The following is a 27,591-nucleotide window of genomic DNA, read 5'->3' as shown; positions in this document are numbered from 1 at the left end:
GCAACAGCTAATATAATAGTTTTCTTCTATTTCCCCTATTAAATTATATTTGACCATCTAAAACTGAGTGTCAAATCTTGCTTTCATTCACTCCTGAGGTAAGTAAATGGAAATAATAGTCCTAATTTACATGGCAAACAGATAATACCAAATGTGTGTATCCATGTGTGTCCATGTGTATATATGTGTATCAAGACATATACATACATTCGTATTACAAAATGCACATGAAACTAATTATATAAATTACCAAATGTGTGTATCCGTGTGTGAATGTGTATATATGTATATAGACATACATTCATATTACTCAATGTACATGAAATTAATTACATAAATTACAAAATTATGTGAATTCATTACATATATTTTCTGACCTGTATTTCAATGATATTTATTAGGACAGGTGCATGATTATCTAAAGTAATGTTGCACTTTTGTCTTTTGATTTCAAAATATCTGAAAGTACTCATCCTGATTGACTTATTCATGTGTTAGGTGGCATAAACCAAATCAAGGAACCTGCTCTGGGCATGGTAAAATATGTGTTTTTCTATAATAGAAATGATAAAGATAACGGCTTCTCTGTGCATAGAAGACAAGAGTATACTCTTCTCCTCTGCTGATTTGGGGAGTGGGGCTTTCAGGAGGTTCCTGCTGATCTATTTAGTGATAAAAAACTTGGAAAAACATAATTAAGATAGAATTTTACAAACGATTACAATAGAAAAGAGCTGAAAACATTGCTTCTGAATCCAATCTCACTGCTCACAACTTTTCACATAGTTAAAATACACCCTTCTACATGGGCATTTCTGATTATAAAGGAATTTGTTTTTGAACACTTCGAAAATAAAAAAAAGATACAAATATTAAACCATCTATTATTACTTGCATCATTACATAACATTTTCAGAATATTTTAAAAATTATTTACTTTCCATACTATTTAACAACTCTCTAATTTTACTCGAAGTATTTTGTTAATACTTTCTCATTTTATTTATTTGATATTCTTCTTCAATGCCACTTCAATTTTTCCCTAAGAGCTTTATATTTCCTTTGTAAACTACTTAATCAATTCGCTAATCTCAAATACTTAGGGTGCCTTCTCCTTCCCCTCTTCCATTTTTAACTATTTTAAAAGAATTCCATAGAACTTCCTTGTATCTTTGTAATTCTAATGAATACACTTGAAGGGCAAGGGAACTCCAAACTCCAAATGCTGTCACGGTGCAAGTTTTCCTTGACTGCAAAGGGGAGATTTTATAGAGAAATATATACATACATGTAGTATCTATATAATACATACCACATATGGAAATATGCATATACATGCACACACACAAATCTCTAAGAATAAGATAAAGTAGAATAATTATCATATTCTTATCTTTAAATCTTAGACGAACAATATTACTCGGTTCATGGTTTACTAATCACGGCTTACTTGGAGTCATGGTTTGTGTAGAAGTATCAGTTAAAGTATCAGTGTAATTCAACCATTATATTTAGCAACAGATGCAATATTAACATAACCCAAATCATAAACAGTTAAAATAATACCTAGGTTCCAGTAGTAACACAACCCTTAGGTCAGATGGTAGTCAGCACCAGTACTACTGAACACTAACAGAGGAGTGAAATTAAAGATATACATTAGACTATTACACACAGACAGGACATACCTGAAAAGCTGGAAAATTACCTCTTTTAAATGTCTTGGAATCTCTTTTCAGACCTCAGCCTTTCAATAAAAAGTTAGATTGCTATTTATATTGCTTCTACCTCTAAAAGTCCTTGAGTTGAAGGTAAAGAAACAACGACATTAAAGCAATTTTAACCTTTTGACTCAAATAATATTTAGAAATGTTAGACCTCTTAAAAGCTACTTTCCAAGTTTACATGGTTATACTTTCATATTTAACTCTGTATAAATGGCTGTTTATGATGCACCCACAAATACTATTACACACACCAGTAAAAAAGCCAGCACAGATAAACTGTGCAACTCAACATCACCATCTAGTGACAAAATTCTTAACACGTGATGAAGCCAAACGAAAAAGAATACATTTCAGAGACATTATATACTGGTAGTTCATCTTTATGGTACTAATGCAAATATATGGCTCTCACTAAATAAATTTGGCTCTGCAAATAAAATCATGCCTAACTGGCAATGTTAGCACTCCAAAAACAATTTGTATTCTTGCCATAGAGGTATACTCATATATCTATTAACAATCTATATTTTATCCATATTAATTAAGATACTGTAAAAAACTCCCAAAAGCATTTTTACTTTTTTTATTAATGAGTATATGCTATATGTACCTCTTCTTTTTCAGAATCTGACGTCGCCGTGTCTCAAATTATTCAATTCAAATAACTTTCAATTGCATGTATCCATTACCCATAGACCTCTACTGCCTGTGAGACTGAAAAGGGACAAAAAGGCAACACATGGGAGGCCAAGGAGGGCAGATCACCTGAGGTCAGGAGTTCAAGACCAGCCTTACCAACATGGTGAAACCCCGTCTCTAATAAAAATACACAAATTAGCCAGGCATGGTGGCGCATGCCTGTAATCCCAGCTACTTGGGAGGCTGAGGTAGGAGAATTGCTGCAACCTAGGAGGCGGAAGTTGCAGTGAGCCAAGACTGCAACAATGCACTCCAGCCTGGACAACAAGACTGAAACTCCATCTCAAAACAAACAAAAAAGAAAAACTACAACACAATTTTAAAAGTGGCCCCATCTTTCCTCTTGTTGTTCAGGATTTACCACAGGGGCTAAAACAGGTATGAAAAATGATAGTATAGAAATCAAGTCACCTTGGCATGATTACAGAGTTGAATCAGCCAAGATAAACAAAAAGTATGATGAAAAGAAGTTGAGAATTTTACCTCTAAATTCATTATCATAATATAAACCAGAGATTTGACCTAGAGATGATGCACTTTTTTTCCTGTCCTTAAAATGTCTTTTCTTTGATTATCATTTCCAGAAATCCTGTATAAGATTTCCACACTCATGGCACTACAATGGACTATGTAGAAGTTGGAGAAGATACACTGCTTCTAGTGTTCTATATGCTAAGACTGTAGTGAACTTCTCCATTGAATTCCATTATTTATGTATTACACATGTAATTCTTGTAAGCACATACATCATTAAAAAGAAATAATGTATACAAACATATTTTATACCTTATTTTTATTATTTTTCATAAATTACAAAGCATTCTCTCCTATATATCCTAGTTCCTAATATAAATCCTAAGATATTTTAAATTCTATTTTACAAAAAAGTAAGAGTAAAATAATTAATTTACCTAAAATTACAGTTGGAGTCTCAAATTTGATTCTTACTATTGATTCTAGTATTCTTTCATAGTTTCAGTTTTCTCCATTTTTCCTTCTCTATTTTTCTAATTATTCATAATATATTCCCATTACAGAAAATACAGAATGGAAAAGCATAAGCCTCAAAAAATTATCTGTACGCCAACCAGCCAGATGTAACAGCCACATTTCATTCCTATTTTTTTCTCTGAATTTTTTATATTCAGTTGAGATAATATTCCACAAGCAATTTTGTTTCTCTCTCCATATATATACACACACAGATTTTAAATATATGTAAATCTGTGTATATATCTGTAAATATAAATATATTATATCTGCATATATACACAGTTTATATAATTTATAAATTTATAAATATTTTAATATTATAAAAATGAACATATAAATAATAAATATACATTTATATGTAATATATAAATTTGTATATATTTATGCTATATATGTATATAATTTCCTTGTCTATTGCCTCAATGGTAGACAACTAGTTTCTGTTAAATTTGTTCATGGTTATATTTGATAATATGAGTATCACATTCATATTATCCATAATTTCTATGGCTTCTGTATACTATATTCCTAGAAAGTAAATTAATACAAAAAGGTATGTTTGTTTTAAGGCTCTTAGTACTTAGTGACACAATCCTTTCCTTAAATGCAGCAGTAATTTTCAGTCCTCTGAGAATGTGAGAATGGCTGTCTCACCATTCCATCTCTAGCCATCTGTGAGAATGGCTGTCTCACTATTCCATCTCTAGCACTCAAAAACTTCCTTCCCACCAAACTGCATTAGCAGCAATAAGCAAGAGATTGGTGTATTTTTTATGAAATTTACACTTTTTGTTTGCCATTAGAGTTGAATATTTTCAAGGGTTTCTTAATCATACTTTGCCAATTATCTATTGAGCTCCCAATTTTTAAAATCTGTCATACATATGGCAATACAGTACATTGACGTCTTTTAATTTTGCGATTTTCCCCATTTGCATAAGCTTTATAAGTTTGTTTTTAATTGGCACATAATAGTTGCACATATTTATTGGATAGAGTGTGATGTTTCAATACATATTAGATTGCGTAATGATCAAATCATCAAAGTAATTAGCATATCTATCACCTCAAACACTTGTCTTTTTTTTTTTTTTTTTTTTGAGACGGAGTATCGCTCTGTCACCCAGGCTGGAGTGCAGTGACGCGATCTCGGCTCACTGCAAGCTCCGCCACCCCAGTACGTGCCATTCTCCTGCCTCAGCCTTCCCGAATAGCTGGGACTATAGACGCCCGCCACCATACCCGGCTAATTTTTTGTATATTTAGTAGAGACGGAGTTTCACCGTGTTAGCCAGGATAGTCTCCATCTCCTGTGACAACACTCCAAATTCTCTCTCGTTATTTTAAAGTATACAATATATTACCGTTGACTATAGTCACCCTACTGTGCTACAGAACACCAACTTCTCATTTCCACTCCACACCACTCTCCCAAGCCTCTGGTAACCACTATTCTACCCTCTACTTCTATGAGATGACCGTCTTTAAATTCCACATATGAGTGAGATCATGCAGTGCTTGCCCGTCTGTGATCAGCTTATATTCACTTAACATAACGTCTTCTAGGTTGGTCCATGCTGCTGCAAATGACGGAAGCTTTTTTTTTTTTTTTTAATGGAATCAAAGCTTAGTGATTTCTTAACCTGCTTGTTAGTGTATCATCTGCCCCCATCTCAATCTCAAAGAGTCACTTCTATATTCCACTGGACTTTGGCTGTTTCATTTATTTCCTTTAGCTCTGTAAAAATGCATGAAATTTCCTTTGGGCCATGTGAACTGAGACTATAAAGTCTTTTTTTTTTTTTTTTTTTTTTTTTTTTGTCCAAACGGCAAAAACAAACAAACAAACAAACAAACTAAAAAACCTTTTATACCATTTACTGGGGGATTAAACATGTCCTGAATTACTTGGGGTACTTTATCATATAATAACTTCATCAGACCTTTATAGTATCTGTTATCAATTACAGACACTATTTGTTTTAAGTAACGCTTAGAGTAACTTAAGAATTTCCACCTTCATTTTGAATATGATCACATTAAAAGATGTCAAATTCTTAGGGAGGTTTTGTTGTTGATTCTGTTGGGCTTTCTATGTATAAATCATGTCTTTAGAAAATAAGAGCTACCTTGTCTCCTCTATTATCAAATCATACATTTTAGTTTTGGTTTTACATCTATTACCAGGTTATGGATCTACCTTTTACTGTTAGTTTTCCAAGAAAGTAATCTATGTGTGATGTGTGTGAACATGGTTTAGCTTCACTCTGGCCTCTCCATTGTTGAGAACTTAAAGTGAGAGGCAGTGAAGTGTCACATTAGCAACACAAAAACATCCCTTTAGGGCACCACAGACCAAACCACAGCCACTAACCACATATAAGTGTTTAAATTCAAATTAATAAAAATTAAGTAAAATTAAACGTTCAGTTCTTCAGTTACACTCATTGCCTTTCAGGTACTCAGTGGCCATATGTGGCTGATGGCTCTCCCACTAAATGGAGCAGATGGAGAACATTTCTCTCATCACAGAAAGGTCTTCTGGGCAGCACTGGTCTAGATGTCTCTAAGAGTCACAGAACAATGGCCAGGAATTCCATTCCTCTATCCTTTTCTTTTTAGGCACATTATATTTCAGTATAGTCTTACTCTGTTAGAAAAGGTTATTCAGAATTTTAAATCCCGAAATATGTTTTTTCTGGCACATATTTTCCTAAGCCCTGTATTTTCTTAGACATCTGGCTGGACTCTCCTTCTTTCTTATCCCAATGCACTATTCTTGGAAATCATATGCCTTCCCTTGGCTACAACAAGCATCAAAATACTAACAAGTCTTAAATGTGCACATCAACTCTCAGTCTTTTCCTTGAGTTTTTGCATTATATTTTCCCTCTGCCTATTGCACATTTACACATGAGTTAACCTTAGTTATCTTGCAGTCACCTGAAAACAAATTTTCACTAATCCTCTTTTTTTCTCTCTCCCTGCCTCAGTTAATGTATTTATTTAATGTTTCATTTAGCTAGCATATTCCAGAGAAGGTTGTAACCCCTCGTCCTTTTTACACACCAGGGCTACAGGCTCAGGGCATCCTTAAGACTGGGATCAGGAGGAAGCATGGGAGGGATCTAAAGTGATTTGCAAACTCGGATACTGACAACAGACCAGATTCAAGACTGCAGAGCAAAGACTGACCAAAAAGACAGACTGGATGAGGTGGCTAAGAATCCTCTCTTTTCTCTTCTAAGCTCATAGAAATAGTAAAACCCTGATAAATAAGGAGGTACCCAAGATGGTGAAAGGCCCCCCAACACTGCTGCCACAATAGGACAATCTTCAGATGTGGGTCCAGTTCTGTTCCAGTTCCTCCTGGCTAGACACAGTCAGGACAAGAACACCACTGTGGGCACCTGGAGCCACTTAAGGGCTGCTAAAGAGATCAAGCTCATAAGAAAAAGGGATGCTCCCATAGCCAAGCTATGCCACGTCAATGGACTAATAGAGAAGCTACCATGAAATGTTCTGGACCAGGGAAAAGACTGAAACACTCAGTCTGTGGATCTTCACCTCAAGCATATTCCAAACACATTTTAAAAAGCACCTGACCCACCATATACTAAATTGTTGTATGCTATTAATTACAAAATTATTCCACCGTGTTTAATGAATCCAGACATTACCAATAATGTGTGTGTGTAAAATATATAACTTATGCAAACAAGTACATTTCATAGCCATAAAATTAAATCCTCATTGAAATAATCCAGACTACTGCTTTGTCTCATAGTATGGGTGGTTGGGAGGTTATTCCAGTCAGGTAATACTTGTTTTTCTCATCACTTCATCTCTAGTTTTTTTTAAAAACAGGACATCCTGGTATGTTCTAAAATGGTATGTATTACAAAATTTGGCAGAATTTAATAATCTCTTCATATGAAGTTCATTCTTATAATTCAATTTGTTTTTTTCTTGAGGACAAATTTCCTACACTGATTACATATCCTTTCCTTGTTTGTTGTATTTTCCTCTTTCACATCATTTTTCATTCACATTGCCTCTTTTCAGTTCTTTCTGTCTCTCTGGTCTTCAGTTCTTTTATTCAAAGCATAAGAGGTGGCACCCTCTTTGTCTTCCTGTTTGTCTATGTATTTACTTCAAAATAAATAGATACAAAAATATAGAGTATAACTGCAGTTTTCCAAGTAAATATTGACATGCATGTTCACTGCATTTAAACTTATCATAGTATGCATTTACAAAAATACGTTAAATTTATAGCAGCGGTAACTTTAGGATAAACCACTATGTATGGTGAAAATCAGAAACTCATTCATAATTTCTGCATTAGCCTTTTCCAAAACAAATATTTTACATCTTATTTTTAATTTACTAAAATTTTCAATAACTTAAACTTTCTGAGAATATCTGATTGCATTTTATATAGATACAAATTCTCTATTGTATACTCAGTTTTATTTTTCCCTCTTTTTTTATTAGTAAAGACATTAACAATAAAATACGCTCACTTGCTCCAGCTGGTAATTTCTCATACTAGTAATATATTATTCCTCTTTTTGTGACATCATAATCATCTATACAGAAGTACCATGTATCTTTGTGTAGAAGCTACTGTTTCCATTAAATTTAATTACCTCCCCCTGTGGTTTTAAATAGAAGTGGCTTCAAAATGAGGGCAGCTTCTATTAAATTTAATTACTTTCTCCTGCTGCTTGCATGGTAAAAGGAAGGTTACTAAATGAGAGCAGCTTCTAAACTAAAGTATATGGTAACTGTGTGCTGGCAATAACAAAATTGTATCTAAACTACCTTTCTAGGAAGCCTCTTAGGTTTATCCTTTCTCTCATTTTAATCTTTTTAGCCTTAACATCCTTGAGAAATGATCATTAAGATGGAAGAAGGCATATTTTTAAAATCTATTTTAATTTTATAGGCTAAATAAATATAAATATACTATTTCTTTACAAAGATATTGGAAATTATGCTACTCAAATATTCAAGCTCAGAACTTTTAAGACTACTATCATTTGTTGTTTTCTCACTCTAAGGATGATGAATTTTATTTCCCACACATTTTTAATGTCTAGTAAAAAGCCCTTCTGGATTCTGATCAAATAGATTTGAAAAATGCTTCACTAAAAGTTATTTAAAAGGCATCAAATTTGGGACAATTTCATATAAATATTCAGAATTACTGATGTTAAGAAATGAAAAAAGAAACAAGTCAGGGTCATTATAGACCACTGTAGTTGAAAGGAAGTTAATTATATGCTTTGTAATAGTGCAAAAATGTAAATCACTAAAAATACTATAATATAATATAATCCTATAAAATGTTATAGAAGATGAAAATGTAAGTACCTCTCTTTAAATTAAATATGAATTAGGAGGAAATACTACTCAGTTAAAGCACCATTGTACAATTTTTTTTTATATATACAGGCAGAATTTAGATGAACAATATTTTCATTCAATCACACAGTTTAGTATAAATATAAAACAAGACACCCCTTAAGCATTTTAAGTAACAAATTAAACATTTACATTTTTTACTGTGCACTGAGGCTTAACATTTATGCAGCTTCAAAACCAAAGTACAGCCTCAAGGGAAGTCTCTCCACTGACAAATTAATACCTTAGAGAACAGAGCTGAATGGTGGCAATGAACTCATTTGTTCCCCAAATAATGAAGAATGACTTTTTCTTTACCACATCTGTGACTGTTGCTATGGTGACCCAGACTTACCTCATTGCTTCTCGGAGAGCTCCTCGCTCACCAAGAGTCGTGTGCTTGATGTCATCAAAATTATTCTCTAGCTTCTCACAATTCTGTAACATATTTAAAAATTGCATTAATTCTCTAAGATCCTGAGAAAAATTATATCTATGCAGTTATGCAAAAATGTAATTGATTATATTGATCATGGACTCATGAAAAATATGCATACCACTTTAATTGGGTAGGATTCATTAAAATTGACAGTTAAATCCAACAGAAACAAAATAAAAACATTTTATGATACAGCTGTCACAGAAGTCTCGTTATCAATTTTTCAAAGTGGAGTCTCATCAATTTTTCAAAGTGGATAAACACAAGAAATGAATATAAAAGAAGGAAAACTTCTTAAGTTTGGAGGAATAAAAATTAGTTCTCTAAAATAATCTTAAGTATAGAAAATCCAATTTAAACTCAAAAGAGAAAACCATTAGAGTAAGTTTTAAATCACCATAAACAGTATACAATACCAAGTTCTAAACAAGTTAGCACTGACTAAGATGAAGGTATAGAGCACAGATATAATAATAAAAGTATCAAAATTTTTGAATCAAAATTTTATAATCAGATCTTTAAATAACAATGTTAAGTGTAATATTTACAACTGCGCATATACACACACACACACACACACACATATATATTTGAAACTAAATAAGTCCAATGCTTAAAATTAAGTGAAAATTAGATCAGGTTCCTAGAAGAATTTTAAGATTGAGTAAATATGACATAAGAAGTTTACATTTCATAAGTGTTTCTACTTTTTGGTATAATACTATAGCAATACTAGACAGAATTTTCCAAAAGTACTTTAAAAAATTTTTACTACAATTCTCAATATAATTACGTAAACTTAAAACTCACTTAATCTGACAGTACTCAAGTTTTGAGGGCATAAATTGTAGAAATTTTATATTTATATATTATATATTATATATTATATTATATATAATAATATATATTATATATTATATTATATATAATAATATATATTATATATAATATAATATATATTATATATATATGAATCTTTTGGCACCCTAGATTTCTTATGGAATTTACTGGTATTTAGGTAACAAAATAACTGGATTTAGTGTAATAATTTTACAAAAAGAAAAAGTAAATAACAAAATTTTAGTATTAATATGTTCTTTATATTCTTGCATGAGTATGCTGAATTCTACAAAATTACATAAATTATATTAATAATTCCCAATGTATAAGAATTGATTTGAAATATATTGGTATATAAACTACTATTTTTAACCTTGACATTTTTTAAAACTAGGTCAAATTAAGGCAAAGATCCTTTTAACAAACACATACAGTTCTATACTGTTATAATTAAAATCTTTGAAATTACCAAAATTAATCTAAAATATTTAAAATTATATATTTTTCAAGAATCCTTTTTGGGTGTATACATTAAAAATATCCTCTTTTGTTTCTTGTCTTCTCACATTTTTAGAAGTATCTTTTCATGAAGAGAATTGCTTAGCTGAGATCAAATTTGTTATTTTTCTAATTTAAGTATAGTGTATTTGTGTCCTGTTAAATAAATTTAAAAACTTTCTCAAAGTTATAAATGTTGTTGCTTGAGACCATTAAGAAAAAATATATACAATTTTTTGCTTGTTTCTTTTTGCCCCTGAAATTCCCCATCAGCTTTCCCCTCTTTGCCAATCCTACAGCAATTTTTTTATTTTTTATTTTTTTAATTATACTTTAAGTTGTATGGTACATGTGCACAACATGCAGTTTTGTTACATAGGAATACATGTGCCATGTTGGCTTGCTACAGCCATCAACTTGTCATTTACATTAGGTATTTCTCCTAACGCTATCCCTCTCCCAGCCCCCCACCCCCAGACAGACCCCAGTGTGTGATGTTCCCCACCCTGTGTCCACATGTTCTCATTATTCAATTCCCACCTATGAGTGAGAATATGTGGTGTTTGGTTTTCTGTTCTTGTGATAGTTTGCTGAGAATGATGGTTTCCAGCTTCATCCATGTCCCTACAAAGGACATGAACTCATCCTTTTTTATGGCTGCATAGTATTCCATGGTGCATATGTGCCACATTTTCTTTATGCAGTCTATCAATAATGGACATTCGGGTTGGTTCCAAGTCTTTGCTATTGTGAATAGTGACACAATAAACCTATGTGTGTATCCTACTGTAATTTTTAACTTTACTTGGGCCTCCGCCACTGTAGAGGAACAAATTCATAAAATAATTAAAGAAATAACAAAATTAGTGGACATAAATTTTTTAAGATCCATTCCTAGCGTAAACAGCAGGGTTGGAAGATTACTTGACTATCTAGTTTTTCTAGCCACAGAGACAGGAGATAAACACATTCTTGGATTAAAATAAGAGCAAGAAGGCTGGGCACGGTGGCTCATGCCTGTAAATCCAGCACTTTGGGAGGCCGAGGTGGGCAGATCATGAGGTCAAGAGACAGAGACCATCCTGGCCAACATGGTGAAACTCCGTCTCTACCAAAAATACATAAATTAGCTGAGCATGGTGCACGCGTCTGTAGTCCCAGCTACTCAGGAGGCTGAGGCAGGAGAATCCCTTGAACCCAGGAGGTAGAGGTTGCAGTAAGCCAAGGTTGCGCCACTGCACTCCAGCCTGGCGACAAAGTTAGACTCCATCTCAAAAAAAAAAAAAAAAAAAAAAAGAGAGAGAGAGAGAGAGAGAAAATGGACACGTGGACACACAAAGCCTGTAGTAGCCACACTGAGTAGCCACACTGAGCTCTCAGTGATGCCAGGAATGGAAGACAGCCAAATTTCTGATTCAGCTGAAATATCGTGTTCCAGAGTACCTTCACCATAATGAGAAGCAGCCTCAACCTTAATAATAACTTTATCAGGAAGTGGTTAAAATGGCATATTCTGCCTTGATGTGGAATGAGAAACCCAAAATGAGTATTAAGCTAACTAACAGAAGAATGAAAGCTCCATGTTTCACACTTTGTGTCTGCATAAAGTTTATTATGCCCAACAGAACAATAAAGGAAATAAGTAAGCACTGCAGCATTTAAACAGTTAACTATTACCTTGAATAAAAATACTTCTGTATACAAAAATTGAAATCAAATCTATTTTTTATGCTTCAAGAACCATATATAGAAGCACTAAGTAACAGACACATGATTTGAATTATATTTCAGACAATATTAGGCTCTTGCCATATAGACTAAGTATTTCAAGCAACTAACATCTTTATCTGCTCAAACTTCTCCATAAATAAAAGTAAGCATCAAATATCCACTGAGTAAAGGGCAAATAGATTCACTGTCATGTTCACCACCAATAACACTTATCTAACATTAGGGACAACTGTAGTTTGTAAAATTGAGCCAGCGGCCTCCCATCAAAATCTGTTCTCAGCCCAGTTTATGTGAGCATGGATCTGAGAAAAACTGTAAATTATTTATAATCAACAAGTATTAACGTTATTCATTCTTGGGGATTCTATAGGTTAGAATAGGACTGTCCCAGAATACGATTTCAGTGATAAGTATGACATAGCGGACTTACTTTACAGGATAGTAAAATTCACAAAAATTCAAAAAAGTTATCTTATCTGTGGTAGTGGCTTTTGATTTCCACCCTTCAAGTGCCTCCTAATTTCCTTTGACCAATATAATCGCATGAGAAACCTACAACCATCACAGCAGAAAAAAGGAAAAGGCAACGGGTAAAAAGAGAAAAGGGGACAGAGAGAATGAACGAATAAACTACTCCTGAGAATAGCAAGCAGAAGAACAAAAATAATCAGTGATTAGTAATAAAATACTGGAACCAAAAGCAGGCCTGCTAGCCTAGACAACATGCAGCAAGAAAGTGGGAATACACAGGAAAAATGGAAGGTCACAAAGGTATTAAATTTAATGCTGACCGGACATGCCATGTAATATAACAGGCATAGGTTAGCTCTAATTAATTAGTAGCAAACTGAAAATTCAAAAAAAAATTGTAGCAGCAACCATGGTACACATTACACCTTTAATATATAATGTATAGTGTGTGTGTGTGTGTGTGTGTATTAATTATAGTAAACCAGTTAATATTGAGTAGTTACTCTGGGTTAGGTACTTTTTCTAGGAAATCTAACCATTTAATCTGCATGACAACCATATGTATTCCTATTTTACAAATGAGAAAACAACCACAGGGGAGATTAAGATAATTTGCCCAGGGTCATATAGCTAGTAAGGGATAAAGCAGGGATTTGAACCCAAGTAGTCTAGCCTCAGAGCCAGACTCAAACTCCTCACGAGACTGCTTCTAAAGAGTTAACTATATAAGTGAATATAATAAAGTTCTGAATAGGCTTTCCTCTAGGTGTCATCAAATTTAAATACTGGGCTGGAAGGATAATAGTTTACTAGTAGAGTCAAACGGAGCAGAAGCTCTTGCAGGATTCTGTCTTACATCTGTCTGAAAGTGCTATACTTTATAATGTAGAAAAATATGGAATCCAATATACACATTTAGGCCAAATTAATACCCATAAATATTTTGCATGCAACAGTCTTTATTTGGGTCTGTGACACCACCGTGACAAATATAATGAGCAATTAAATTCCTATGTGTTCAGATTTTGGCAGCAATTAAAGTAGAAACTGGAAACTAAGCACCAAAAAGAACTAGTTTTGGTGGCCTCCTGCCAAATGAATCCCCATGGGTTGAGGGAAGGTCTAGAGTTTCAACTGTGATAGATTTCATAGTATTTTATATCTCATCTGTGTTAAGGATTCTATAAAAGTATAATGAAACAAATAAGTAGAACACGAACAGTCATATGAAAGAAAATAATATAAAAGGAAATTTATGACCACTGATAAATTTAAATAAAATTCACTGAGTTATCTTTGCTCAAATTATACCAAAAAAAAATCACAAAATTCAACCAAACATCTACTGATTCTGGAGGCAGAAACAGACGCCAAAAAAAAAAAAAAAAAAAAAAAAAAGCTAGCAAATTAGATTATTAAATAAAACAAATCACTGATAATTCCAAAGGACTTTATTTCCATGGGACTGCATTTTTTATGTTTTAATTATGATAACTAAAACTAAGTCAGATCTAAAATTTATATACTACCTAAATTAAATAAATTAGGAAATCAATTTTAATAATGAAAAGTCACAAAGAGTTAATGGCATAGCTATTGGAGTTTAAGTCTCAGAATTACTAAGTAACAAAGGCTCAAGTTAATGAATTAAATTTCAGTTCAGAAAAAAAAAATCTTGAAAATCTACTACATGTCAGGGATAATACTATGCACAGGGATATGCAGGTAAGTAAGACAAGACCTCAACTTGCTCACATGTAGTAAGAATACAGAGGAGCGAAAGGAAGTAATTCTCTTGGAACAAGAGATGACTATGAGTTTGTTACTTCCAAATGTGTCTTTGAAATGATTTAAAATTTTCCAGATTAAGAGAAAAAAAAAAGCGGGGGAGAGCTAAGGTAATAAAATTGGCTCTAGCCTCAGACCTTACCAGCACTGTCTACCAGCTAAGTCCTCAGGCAAGTTAATTAACTCGGTTTCCTCATCGTGAAATATACTTACCTTCTAGAGCTGTCAGCAAGATTCAATGAGGTAATATATGTAAATCCATTAGGACCTGAGCAATGACATTTTCAATAAAGGTGGAAAAACAGGAAAGAAAAAACAGAAGGAGAGTATCTATGAATCCCAACTCAATCCTAATGGATCAGATTTTATATGGTGAAATAGAAAAAAATGGGCATTTTTCATGTTTACCAGGTGATTTTTATGAAAAAGTAAAAGAAAGAGGATCGTTATGGAATTTTTTTAAACCTTTTGGTCATAAGACTCCTATGAGAGCATAATGAAAACCATGACGCTTTCCCTTAAAAAAATACATTTTCACAAAAGTACATATGCACAAGTACACAATATGCTATGCTATATACAATTTCAGTGGGCCAATACAGCCCCTGAAGCCCATCTATGGCCCAATGTCTATGTGCACCAAATTTTAGTATCAGGGAGGATGATTTCACAATGGACCTAGATAGTTTAGATACGGAAGTTACAAATATAATCAGTAGTCCAAGAACCTTGTGAAACAAGGGGTCCAAAAATTGGCAAATTTTATATTGCTGTTTGGCAATAAAGCATCTTAAGTTCAAATATTAAATTGCTAATTAAAAAAAGATATAAAAGTCAATCCTGTTGCCAAGCTAGAAATGAAAACCAGTCATTCACTCATTCATTCATTCGATATTTACTTAGAACCTAATGGGCGCTAAATAGTATGCTAATCACTGAGACACCAAGGTTTAAAAACTTTTTTTAACTCCTTATTTTCAAAAAAAAATAGCCAATAGAGTAATTGCTGTAAAGTAAATAAGCCTCACATCCATTGCCATGTATTGTGATATATTAGTAATAATTACAAATTTGAGTGGTTGAAAACCCGCAGGAGGCCGGGCACGGTGGCTCAAGCCTGTAATCCCAGCACTTTGGGAGGCTGAGGCGGGTGGATCACGAGGTCAGGAGATTGAGGCCACGGTGAAACCCCGTCTCTACTAAAAATACAAAAAATTAGCCGGGCGCAGTGGCGGGCGCCTGTAGTCCCAGCTACTCAGGAGGCTGAGGCAGGAGAATGGCGTGAACCCGGGAGGTGGAGCTTGCAGTGAGCCAAGATAGCGCCACTGCACTCCAGCCTGGGCGACAGAGCGAGACTCCGTCTCAAAAAAAAAAACCGCAAGATACTAAATTTTGAAGGAATCTCAGAGAATTATCACAAAAGAAACCACCACTCTTATGGAGGCAATGATACATTTCATATTTTAACATATGAGGAATATTTAAGTAAAATGGCACACTCCAACATGTACTGCTACAATTCTAAGGCAGTTCAATGTTGGTTAATATAAAGCTTTTCTTTAGGACATAAAGTAAATTGAGAAAAGGTAATACAAGTACATGCATTTCTCATGTAGTTAGAATTTCCTAAGGTCCAGGTTCCTCTAAAAAAAAAATTGAGTCAATTAGGTGAACTTACTCTTCCTGGAAAATGTTGTATCTTAATTTTTGCACTCAACAAGAAGTCTCAAAATTAGCCCTGCTGAAGTTCTTCACAAGTACCAGTAAGAAATAATTACTATATTCATATTTTTTAAAATTCTAGATGAACATTCTACTATCAATATATGATTTCCAGTTCTAATCAAGAGATTCATATTTCAATAGATAATTGCTTTTCCCTTTGGTGTGTCTTAACTAGTCTAATCCTTTCAGGGCACATTAAGAGGTAATCATATTTAGCTAATGTCATTTCACTAATTGTGGGCAGCTTACAATCAGGCCCTGTCTAGGAGAATCTTACATGAGTCACAGTGAAATACAATATAATGCAATAGGAGAGATAGGAGCTATGCAGAGAGAAAATTTGTTTTTGAGTTTCATCTCTGCAACTAAACAACTCATGTTCTTAGGAAAATGCTTAACCTCTCAGTCTGCAAATAGTCCTTCATAAAATGAAGGTTTCAATGAAGATGATGAAAGTAATATTACCCATTCAAAGTGTTATCATAAAGGTTAAAGTAAATAAAAACATGTATGTAAAAATATACACATGGTTCAAATATTATTCCATATTTTTTAAAAGATAGAATGAATCTCATTTCTGCCTTCATAGTCTGAAAGCATGTTAATTTTATTTGAAATATTTTAAGATTTCATCTCTCATACACAGAAAGAATTAAGTAATATTTTAGTACTTCTTTGAGATAAACTAAAATAAAAAGTTTAGCTACAGTATCCTACCTGCTAATAATTCATTCCTATATCTATGAGGGGTCAAGAAAATTCAGGATAAAGTACTGGCTTTTTAATCATAATTTCATATTTAAAATTGCAATGCATTTGATTGCATAATGTATGGTTATGTTTTGACTGAGTCTCATATGGTTTACATGATAATCAAACGAAACACAGTGTCATTATTTCAACATATATTGTGAAGTTCTATGTCCCAGGTACTGCCAACCACAAACTATTATACAAATATTGATATTTACTATTTTGGAAGCCATTATAATTTACTTATTCACTTAATCTTGACAAGAGGAAAGGCTTTCCAAGAGTAATTTAAAAATGAAAATCTACTATTTCAACCAGCGAAGCCTGTTCACCTTCAAGCTCTGAACAATCTGACCAATCTCCACTAAATTAATTAGCACCACAGGGAAACCACAGCTACACGACTGCTCTCTAAGATATTATCCCTACCAGGATAAAAAATATTATGTAATCTAGATGCTTTAAACCTAAAACAATCCCTTGTCCTTGACGGAGCTTTCGCTGAAGCATCTGGTAATCCCTGCTAGACTAAGTGGTGTCTAAGCAAACGAGGAAAACTTTGGTATCAGGGATAGGGTGGGGGTGGCAAAGTCAAATAAATCCACTGTTACTACTTGAGCATCACTGGTGTTCCTCTATGTCTCAATTTTGGATGGTTAAGTTTTTCATCTATGTTTATAGGACTATCACTCACTTAAGAATATTAAACGAATGTCTCATTTACTCGATCCAATGAGTTTGTTCATGCATTTATTAATAACACAGAAAATATGTTATTCTTAGTCTTTGGAAATCAATTTTTAATGCATGCTTAATTTAGTTAAAATATACAAAAGTCTATTTGGATGGTATGGCTGTGTAATGCAATGCGTGACGTACTGTAATAACACCACACAGTGTGTGTAAGATGTAAAGTTAGACACCAGGTAACCTCCCAGATGTAAACAGTCTTTTCTCTAGGACATACTTAGAAGGATCACTTATTTTAAAAATCTGTTGTTTAAAAAACAATTAACATTTGAATATGTATTACCTTAACCTACCTCAATTCTCTGTTTGGAAAAAAACCTTGAGATCATAATAGAGTGGGTCAGTTCAAACAGAAACAAGGAATTTACTAGATTAGGACTCTAAAAATTAACCATCTTTATGCATCGCGAATTTTAAGTGTACATTACAAAGAAAAATATGCAAGCCAATTTAACATAAGTCTCAATAAATAGTGCCTAAATTGATGAACTGATTTTTGTTTACAAAGAAAAAATATGCCTAAGATTTCCATATACTGTACACAGTTACAGAATGGTTGGTACTAGATAGATATCAAATAAAAAACCTAAAATAGTTATTTCTGATCATTTATCTTTAAAAGCACATGTGTGCATTTTAATACATGAAGAAAGATTAATAGAACCATTTAAGTTTTTGTATTAAGTCAAAATTCAGAGAAGTAATCATTTTTAAGTCACAAAAGATAAAGCCTTCTAATATCCTTCTGGTTTTGGAGGAATAAAGGCTTTTACTTGACAATTACTTACATGAATTTGTATCAAAAAGAGAATTTGGCAGAGACTTCTAAATTCATAACAATTGTCTATTAGTCTGTTTTTAATAATTTTTCTTTGGCATGTAATCCTCTTTAATTAGATTCCACTCTCTGTTGTTTCAAGACTCCATAAACGGGTGTCTTATGTACCAGCTGCTAAAGCAGGAGTTACTGTCTAAATGATATTCACAATGAGTATTTAGAAGGTTTACAATTATACCCTTGCTAATAAATTGTGCTATTTTCCCCAACAATTTTAAGTGCTAATCTTCAGAAGGCATTTTAAAATTAGCTAAAATTCTGTCAAGAGATTTACAAAAATTGTTAGCATGAAGATAATTATGTCACAGTCCTTGGACTCCATCTCTGATTGTGTGCATAAATCAGAAAATGTCAGCTGTGTTTTCCCTTAATAATTATCCTTGCAGCAATATATTATAGTCTAAACTCCTATTATAATTTTTGTTTCTGGTTTCTAAAACACCAGACAGTTATTTCAAAAGTTTGCAACTGAATAAATAATTCATATTTCCCAGAATAATAAGTGATTATCAGTTCTAAAATTGTAAGTATTAGCAATAAATAGATCAATACAGAAAAGATAAACTCTGTTTCCATAAACTCTCCATCTGAAAAAACCAAATGCTTGAATGTGATAATGACTTTTTAAAAATATTAATTAGGTAAAAATCTAACATAGCAGATAGTAGGCAAATAGAAGCAGGGATCTGAATAGAGTTCTAAGGCACCCACTTTTTTTTATTTCAACAGCGCAGACACTTGAAACACAGGTGTCTGAAATACATATCAAGTTGCTTATCATCTGTTACTATCCAATTTTCTATATTTCTTATTAAATATATAAAATTTTGACCCTCATTTTAGAAGATACAAAATAAAAAAGAATTTTCTCACTTTCATCCAAATATCAAAAATTATAAGTATGTTTTGATTTTCTCTGGTTAAACAGATTAGACCAGAAATATAATTTTTATATAAGCTCAGTAATAATATTAAAAACAAGTCTCAGAGAGTAGTCTTTATAATAAATTAAGCATTTTGTTTAGTATGTTTCTAATACTATCAAGCATTTAAGAATTCGCAAACATAAAAAAATCCAGTTCTCTAAATACTTTAATGTTGCAACATATCAAACTCAGGTTTATTATATAAACCATATAAATCCAGATATAATAGTAATTGTATGTGGCTCAGAGTTGTGGGCATTCAAAGACAAATGAAAAACACAATATATTTTCCTAGAACATTAGGTTCACGAAAACTATTTTGGAAAAAGGTTTTAAAATTTTGCTTATCAACTATAATCAACAGAGTCAGATTTTTCAAGTTACTCAGTATTGTGTTATTTCCAATTGTATGTTTCCTTGGAGTAGAAACAGTTATGTAACTCGAAAATAATAGAACTTGAGTTTTACTACTAAAGTTAACATTATAAACTTTTCAATCACATCAAATGAACAGGACCAATGCTAGAACAATAGGGACTACAGGAACCAGAATCAGTGATTTCTGCAGATCCTCATGAATCAATTTTCTGAAAAATAAGTTTATAGCCTTGAATCAGACTTCTTTTACACCTTGGTTAAACCAACCGGCAAACAAAACTTTCTCCTACAAAATACATCCACTTCTTTCCAAAACCACTTCCTTTAAAAAATGTTTTAGTAACAAACACACTATTAACCTGCCTTCCTTTCACAGTATACTCCCCAATACATAAAGCATGTTGAAAATTATGCATATTGTAAATGGTTTAAATTTTAGCTTCAAATCTTAATATACTCAATTACAAAAGTAATATATGCCCTTTTATAAAAACTGAATACAAAGTTATATAACAATAATTTTCTGTCTCCAACCTAACATCTAATTCTACTCCACTGAGCTAGATTACTACCTTTCTATAGTTTTCCATGCTCACACAACACGTTTTATGTTGTGTGTGTACTTGCTGTTTTTCAATGGGGTCCACTTACTTCAAAAAAAATCAGTCAGCAATTCTTTTTTTTTTTTTTTTTGCATACCACAAATAGGTGGATCTACCACCAGGTCAATAAATACGTCTATAAAATTCCAAAAACTTCTTAATATTACATGTTTTACTCAACAATTTTCTTAATGAGAGAAATGTAGCTTTCGTTCCCTAGAATTTTGCTGTTATGAATAATGCTATAATACCTTCCACACGTGTGATGGTGACTTCTCTTATTAGGGGATAAATTCTCTCTAGTGAAAATGACAAGATCTTTTTTTAACAATTTTGATACACATTGCTAGACAATTCACCACAAGTTTGTAGTAATTCACAATCCAGTAGCAATGTATGAAAGTGCTTAGTTGCCTGAAACTTTGCCAGTGCTAGATATTATTAATCTCCTACATATGCCAATTGAAGACTGAAAACCATTTTATAATTCCCTGGATACTAATGAGGTGGAGCATCTTTTCATGTGTTTATCAGCTATTTACATTTTATTTTTAGATATTGCCTATTCGTATCCCTTGCCATTTTTGTCATTTATATTATAAATATATTCACAATAATTTTCCTTTCACTTGTGTAGGGTAACTTTGGCCACACAATAGTTTGATGCTTCTCTTTAAAGGATATTAAGAATAACCAAAAAATGACATAATGTTGGCGACAAAGCTATAGTGGATTTTTAGAGGAAAATGTATAGCATCAAAAATATAAATTAGGAGACAACAATAAAGTATTGAATATTACAAAGTGCTTTTTTAAATGCATGACAAAAAAACCCAGAACGCCCTCTCCCTTGATCAATGAAATAGGAGTAATTTTTTAAGCCCAATGCTGTAATATTTTAGTTGAATCTTCTTTGGGCCAAAGTGAAGCATCCAAGTGGAAAATGGGGTTGTTATTCATCTAAGTCTAAACCATAAAATTTAATACACAGAAATAATTTCTGAATAACTGGTTGAAAATGGAGGTTAACCAGATACCATATTTTTCTGGGATTAAAGCATGAATATCAACAGTTTTCCTTATTCTTTGCCACATTCACCATTTCACATCCCATTATTTTTTATGATGTCTTCATTTCCCAAATATTTAAAGTTAAAATATGTGAAGAAAATTTCAGCAGGGTTTTTCTCTTATTTTTTTAATTATTAAACAAATATATTAATTGCAAAAATGAATGGAGTTATGTGCACAAATGATGTGAAATCCATGAAAGGCAGAAATAGAAGGGGATTTCACTTCATCGAGGCCTGGCCACTTTCCAAATTCCAAGGAGCAACAGCCTCATTCTCAAATTATACTTTGTCTGCAAGACTTTATTTTTTCTCAATATGTTTATTTCAGTGATAAAACAGTTGAATTACATATATTTTAATGTTTGAAGTTTCCATAATTATATCTTTTAGTTCATTTTAATCAAATGGGCATGAATGTGGATAGTTTGCTCTTCTGACCTTCACTGGAAGACAGTGTAGGTATAAGAATTTTTCTCCATGAAGAAAAAATGATGCTCTATCAGAGGTTAAAAACTACAAGTAAAACAACTTAAGTTCATTGTTCACCCTAACACAGACGTTTGCACATTTGGTCCATTTAAGTATTCTTACAACTTTGGGCATGATTCATTTTTTAAAAAATGTAAAGAAACAGTATATTTATGGTACATGACCAAAATGCTGCAATGAAAATGAAATTTGAAAATTGAATGAAGAGAGTTGATTATGTAGATTGCAAGGCTCAGATAATTTACATGTGATGAAAATTACAGTATCAGTGTTAAAATTAATGGCATTATCACTCATCATTATTCCCTGAACTGCTCCTTTTATGAGATTATCACAGAGACAAGAGAAGATTGACCAAAAGATTAGTGACCCTTTCATCGCATCATAATCCACAAGTGGCTTAACTTGTCATCAAAAAATATACTTATCAAAATTTCTATCAACACAGCCTGGAAATATTCCACTGTACTGCTTCTTTGACTCAATTCTGAGTATCTCTTACTAGTGATTATGTTGATACATTTTACAAGCAGTGAAAAAGGAAACTGATGGCATCTCTCCCCCCATGACTGTATGCAATCTTCAATGCTATGACAGCTCAGGGATGATAATCGCCTCATTGCTGAAATGAATATCTGACATAAGTATTTAATTTAAACCAGTTTCCTGAACCTGATAGGATCATAGAAAGAGTATCCCACCAATTTATCCAAACAGAGTAGCAGGGGAAAAATAAGTGATCCCAGATATGGAAAATTCAAATATCATTTTAATGTCAAAATGAAGAAAGCTTATAGGAATCTAACATGCTGAACATTATGCTTATTTTTTGTTTGTTTGTTTTTAATCATTAATTTTATCAAAATAGAATGTAATATGTAGGAGACAAGAAATTTTCCTGTAATTTGTTCACTTCTGTATCTGAAGAGCTTAAACAGAGTCTGACCCATACTAGAAGTTCAAGGAATAAATAAAATATATATGTGGAATACAAAATTTGCATTATTATTAAAATTAAAGACTTCATAGATATTGCCTTTTGTGGGCTCAGGGCGTGGATCTTCTCTAGTAGTCAGAGGCTTGTGTTTTTTTTTAACCATTAGTGGAATTTCACTGGAAAATTTGATATATAGTCTCTTGTTGATAAAATTCTTAAAAACTGACTTGCTACACAGGGAAAGATGTTAAGTATATTTTAATTTTGTTTTTAATCAACACTGGCAACATATAAAGTAATATTTTTATTAAACATATTAAATGTTTCAACTTGAACTGAATAGCTATATTGCTATCCTTGTTAGAATAAATACTGGCTACAATCATTAATAGAATAACAAGTATAATAAAATTAAATTGTCAGTGCATATGTTAATTGTAAAGAGGAAAATATTCTTCTAAACCTTAGTTTCCAAATGGCCTTTCAAAGGAAGATCATAGTAGGTGGCAATTCAAGTTGATTTCCTCTCTCACTAGTATATATTTATTTCTATCAGAAGATATTTTAATACAATTGAATAATCCAAATATTTTAATGCTTTCTACACTTCATACAGGAACTTATATTGCACAACGATTCTACTAAATGCAACTATTAATACCTTTTACTCTTCTACTGATTTCATTAATTATTATAACATCATGATTATTATTTTAAATAGCTTAAATGGTGACTAGTTCTACAACGCTATCAGCCCTCTATTCACTGACACATTGCTGAAATCATTAAACTGGAAGGGGCTTTAAGAATGCAATAAACGTTTGTTAAAGGCAATTGACACTAGTGCCTATTTATAAAGTTATGAAGAGAAAATCTATATTGTTTAAAAGATCTCTAAAAAACAAAATTCACAACCTCTCAAGGAATTAAAATCTTCATCTTAGTATATTCTTTAGTTCTCATCTAAAGCACTTATACTTCCCATCCTCTTGTTCTGCACTTGGTGGAGATGTTCAATAAATATTTGTTAAATCCCATCTTCTTGTTCCGTCCTCACTGGAGATGGAAAACAGCTAGTCCTCTTTCTCTTATAAGAACCCTTCATCCTTAAAGACTGTTATTAACTCCCCACTCTTCTAGTCTCAAGCCTGAACAATCCAATCCTTTAGCCTTACTTCATCATTCTGACTTGTCTTAAGTCTCAATTTATTCAGACGCCTATCTCAGAAAACCTATTCAGGGTCTCAATTTCCCTCCTTATTAATTGAGCTTAAAATTGGAAAAGTTACCCTATGCATTTAACCAATTTTTACCATAATCAACAAAATATTGCTTTACAGCTTCTCACTATAGCAATAACTCCCCCCTACACCTCTCTCTATATATGTTCTTTTGAATATAAATAACACTTCAACTCACTAAAACATTCAGATTTATTAGGAGAGGCTATTTTACCTCACAGCAAATAATATGTTTCTCTTCAGTACAGTCAACAGGATTTTATCTTAATTTCCCTCAGCATAATCTGATTGTCTGGCCCAAAGCCATCATCTATGGAGCCTTCTGAACAATCCCCAGTGGACATTACAATATCGACTGTATGAGAACTTTTATTTCCCTAGACAAGTTAGAAATGTGAACTTGGTTTTCTTTAACACTTATTTAGAGCATACAGTCAGACTGAGCTTGTTTGGTGGAATACCTAGATTAAAGGATAGTCATGTTTCTTTCCATAAGAAGTCAAATGTTCATTAATTTATTGAACAATACTCTAAACACTCCATAATTATTTTCATACGTACAGCATTTGTATGAATTTGATCCATCTGAATTTCCTAGAAAAAAATTTAAAATGCTTTTAGAGTTTATTCTAAATATTCTAGTCATCTGCCCTCATAAGCTTACATTTTAATGAACAGGGGAGAGATTATTTTAAATATATATTTAAAATACCTTTTTTAAAATATGAAAAAAATATATACTTAAAATGTCTACTTTTAACACTATGTGATAACCTCAGATACTATCAGAGTTTATCAGATAGTGTTAAACACTATAGGGAAAGAAAGGAGAATAAAGTGATAGGGAAATAAAGATCTAGTATAAACAGAATGGTCAGGGAAGGCATTTTCAAGATGTTAACAAAGGGAAAGGAACTGCAAAGACCCTAAAATGCCTATGAACTTGGAAAGTAAGAGAATCAGTATGCCTAAAATATGATAATTAGGTACATAATAGTACAAGGAAAAATAGAAGACAGGTTTCAGATCACAGAGAATCTTGCCAAACCACTGTGATACTGCAATATAATAAAAAATACGTATTTTGGTTTTCATCCCTGTTTTCTGGCTCCTATAAGCTTTGGAATCTCAGAAGTCATAAGTGTCTTTTTGTATGCTGATGAGATGACTGATGCCTGGAGGCTCCTGTACAGCTTCAGAATGGGGGATGGTTGCCAGCCAATCAACCATGTAATAAGAGAGTTGGAACTTTTAGCTCCATCCCCTATCCTAGGAGAAGGGAGAGGGGCTGAAGTTTGAGTTAAAAATGACCAACAATTTGATCAATCATGCATCATGAAATCATCTATAATGAAACCTTTATATAAACAAAATAAAGGGGCTCACAGAGCTTTGGGTCAGTGAACATGTGGAGGTGCTGGTGATAACAGCCGTGGACCATCTGGAGTGGCCACTGTGAAGACACCAGCTTCAGCTGGGGAGGTATGGCTGGAGGAAGCATGGCCAGCGCTACATGCTCCATAGGGCCAGCAGGAGTCGTGTACAGGTGGTAGCCCCACTCCCTTCTGAGTTGGCAGGGTGGGAGCCTTGCCCTCTTGGGTGCAGCTGCAACCACCCAGCTGTGGCTCCAGACCTGGGCAATCCTGCCTTCTCAGGGGCCTGGGAAACCCACCACTGCCCCTGCAGGCTCAGAAGTACCTGCTCCCACTACCTGGCCTCTCCCCACTCCCGGCACTTCCTCTGAATTTGGAGCAAACTTGTGGCTGATCCCAGCGGCTGTTGCTGATCCCAGGGGCTGTTGCAACCTGGCTGGATGTGCACACATCTGCAGCAGTGCTAACAGGCCAGCTGCCTCTCACCTTGTCCCCTTCTGGACTTTGGGCACCAATGAGCAAGAGGGTAAAGCAGGGCCTGCTGAGGGCGACTCAGCATGGAGCTGCAGGCACTCTTGGCACAAATAGCCTAGGCACTGTGGATGACATCATCAATGGCAGCAGTACGCAGACAGCCTCAAAAGTGGAAAAGGATGGGTCCCCAGTGAAGCCCCACCTTCAAGCCAGGGACTTCCTGAAGCATGGGGGCTGGACTGTCAGTTCCAGGTGGAGTCCCTGGAGTTAGAACTTACGGTGCTTTTTCCGGACCTGCCCACAGCCACCTATTTACCAATCAGCACACACTCCCTTCTGAAGCCCATAAAACTCTGGACTCAGCCAGACTCAGAGACATCAGGACAACCAGTTGTGGAAAGGAGCTACCCAATTTGGGTCTCCACCACTAATTGGGACAATCTGCCTGCAGAAAGAAGCTACCCACTCCAGGTCCCCTCTCTGCTGAGAGCTGGACACTCATTAGGACGACCTGCCTGTGGAAAGGAGCTACCCACTGTGGGTCTCTTGAAAGCTGTTTTGTCACTCAGTGAAGCTCCTCTCTGCCTTGCTGTCCCTCCAGTAGTCTGCATACTTCATTCTTCCTGGACGTGGGACAAGAACTCAGGACCTGCCAAATGGTGGGACTGAAAGAGCAGTAACACAAACAGGGCTGAAACAGAACCCTCCTACTGCTTGCCATGTTGTGGGAGACAAGAAGGAGAAAAGAGCTGTGGCCCTTCAGGGAGGTCAGACCTAGGAGTTACCTGAGCCAGGGCTGTCACATCTTCTTTGGGGCTCTGTGGTTCCTGACGTCTCCATGCCTCTAGGAACCATCACATTCCCCTCATTCACATGTGGGTGCATACAGCAAAAGCTGTGTGTGGTACATCTGGTCCAGCTACAGCCTCACATGGAGCCAGGACCTGTGCCAGTGCCTGGAGCTGCCCACCCTGCTGCAGCAGCCAGCATCCCTGGCTGTGTGCAATGGGTGGACCCCACACTCACTCACTCACTCACACACCTCTTGTCACTCCACAACTGGCTTGCCCTTGGTAGGTATGGGATCCAGACCAGTGGTGCCAGCCGAGAAGAGTGGGCTGGGCCAAGTGGGCAGAATGAGCCCAGCAGGCATGGACAATACTCAGGCAGAAGGCTCTGTTGAACACAGAGGTTTCTGGCTGGTGAAGTGATACCTCAAGGATCACATGACACTGGGATGGTGGCACAACCAAGAGAGGACATGGAAGCTCCATGTCTTTTATCCCCATACCTTGCTCTGTGCATCTCCTCCAATTGGTTATTCCTATGTTGCATTCCTTTATTTTAAAAAACTGGGAATCTAACAAATAAACTGTTTTCCTGAGTTCTCTGAGCCATTCTAACAAATGATTGAACCCAAGGAGGGTGCTATTGCAA

General features: G+C 34.0%; 1 protein-coding gene across 2 annotated transcripts in view; it reads right to left on the bottom strand.

The window, feature by feature from the left end:
* The window catches only part of DPYD (dihydropyrimidine dehydrogenase), an 844,938-nt gene that overhangs the window by 733,991 nt on the left and 83,356 nt on the right, over positions 1-27,591 (bottom strand). For both annotated transcript variants that reach the window (XM_007977863.3, XM_007977867.3), the window contains one exon: positions 9,184-9,266. In XM_007977863.3, the coding sequence (XP_007976054.3) occupies positions 9,184-9,266 (83 nt within the window). Of the gene's footprint in view, positions 1-9,183; positions 9,267-27,591 lie in introns of those variants that run through there.

This window comes from Chlorocebus sabaeus, chromosome 20 (genome assembly GCF_047675955.1).
Source record: "Chlorocebus sabaeus isolate Y175 chromosome 20, mChlSab1.0.hap1, whole genome shotgun sequence".
In the NCBI taxonomy this organism is placed as follows: Eukaryota; Metazoa; Chordata; class Mammalia; order Primates; family Cercopithecidae; genus Chlorocebus; species Chlorocebus sabaeus.
This window is presented reverse-complemented; position numbering and strand designations above follow the sequence as displayed.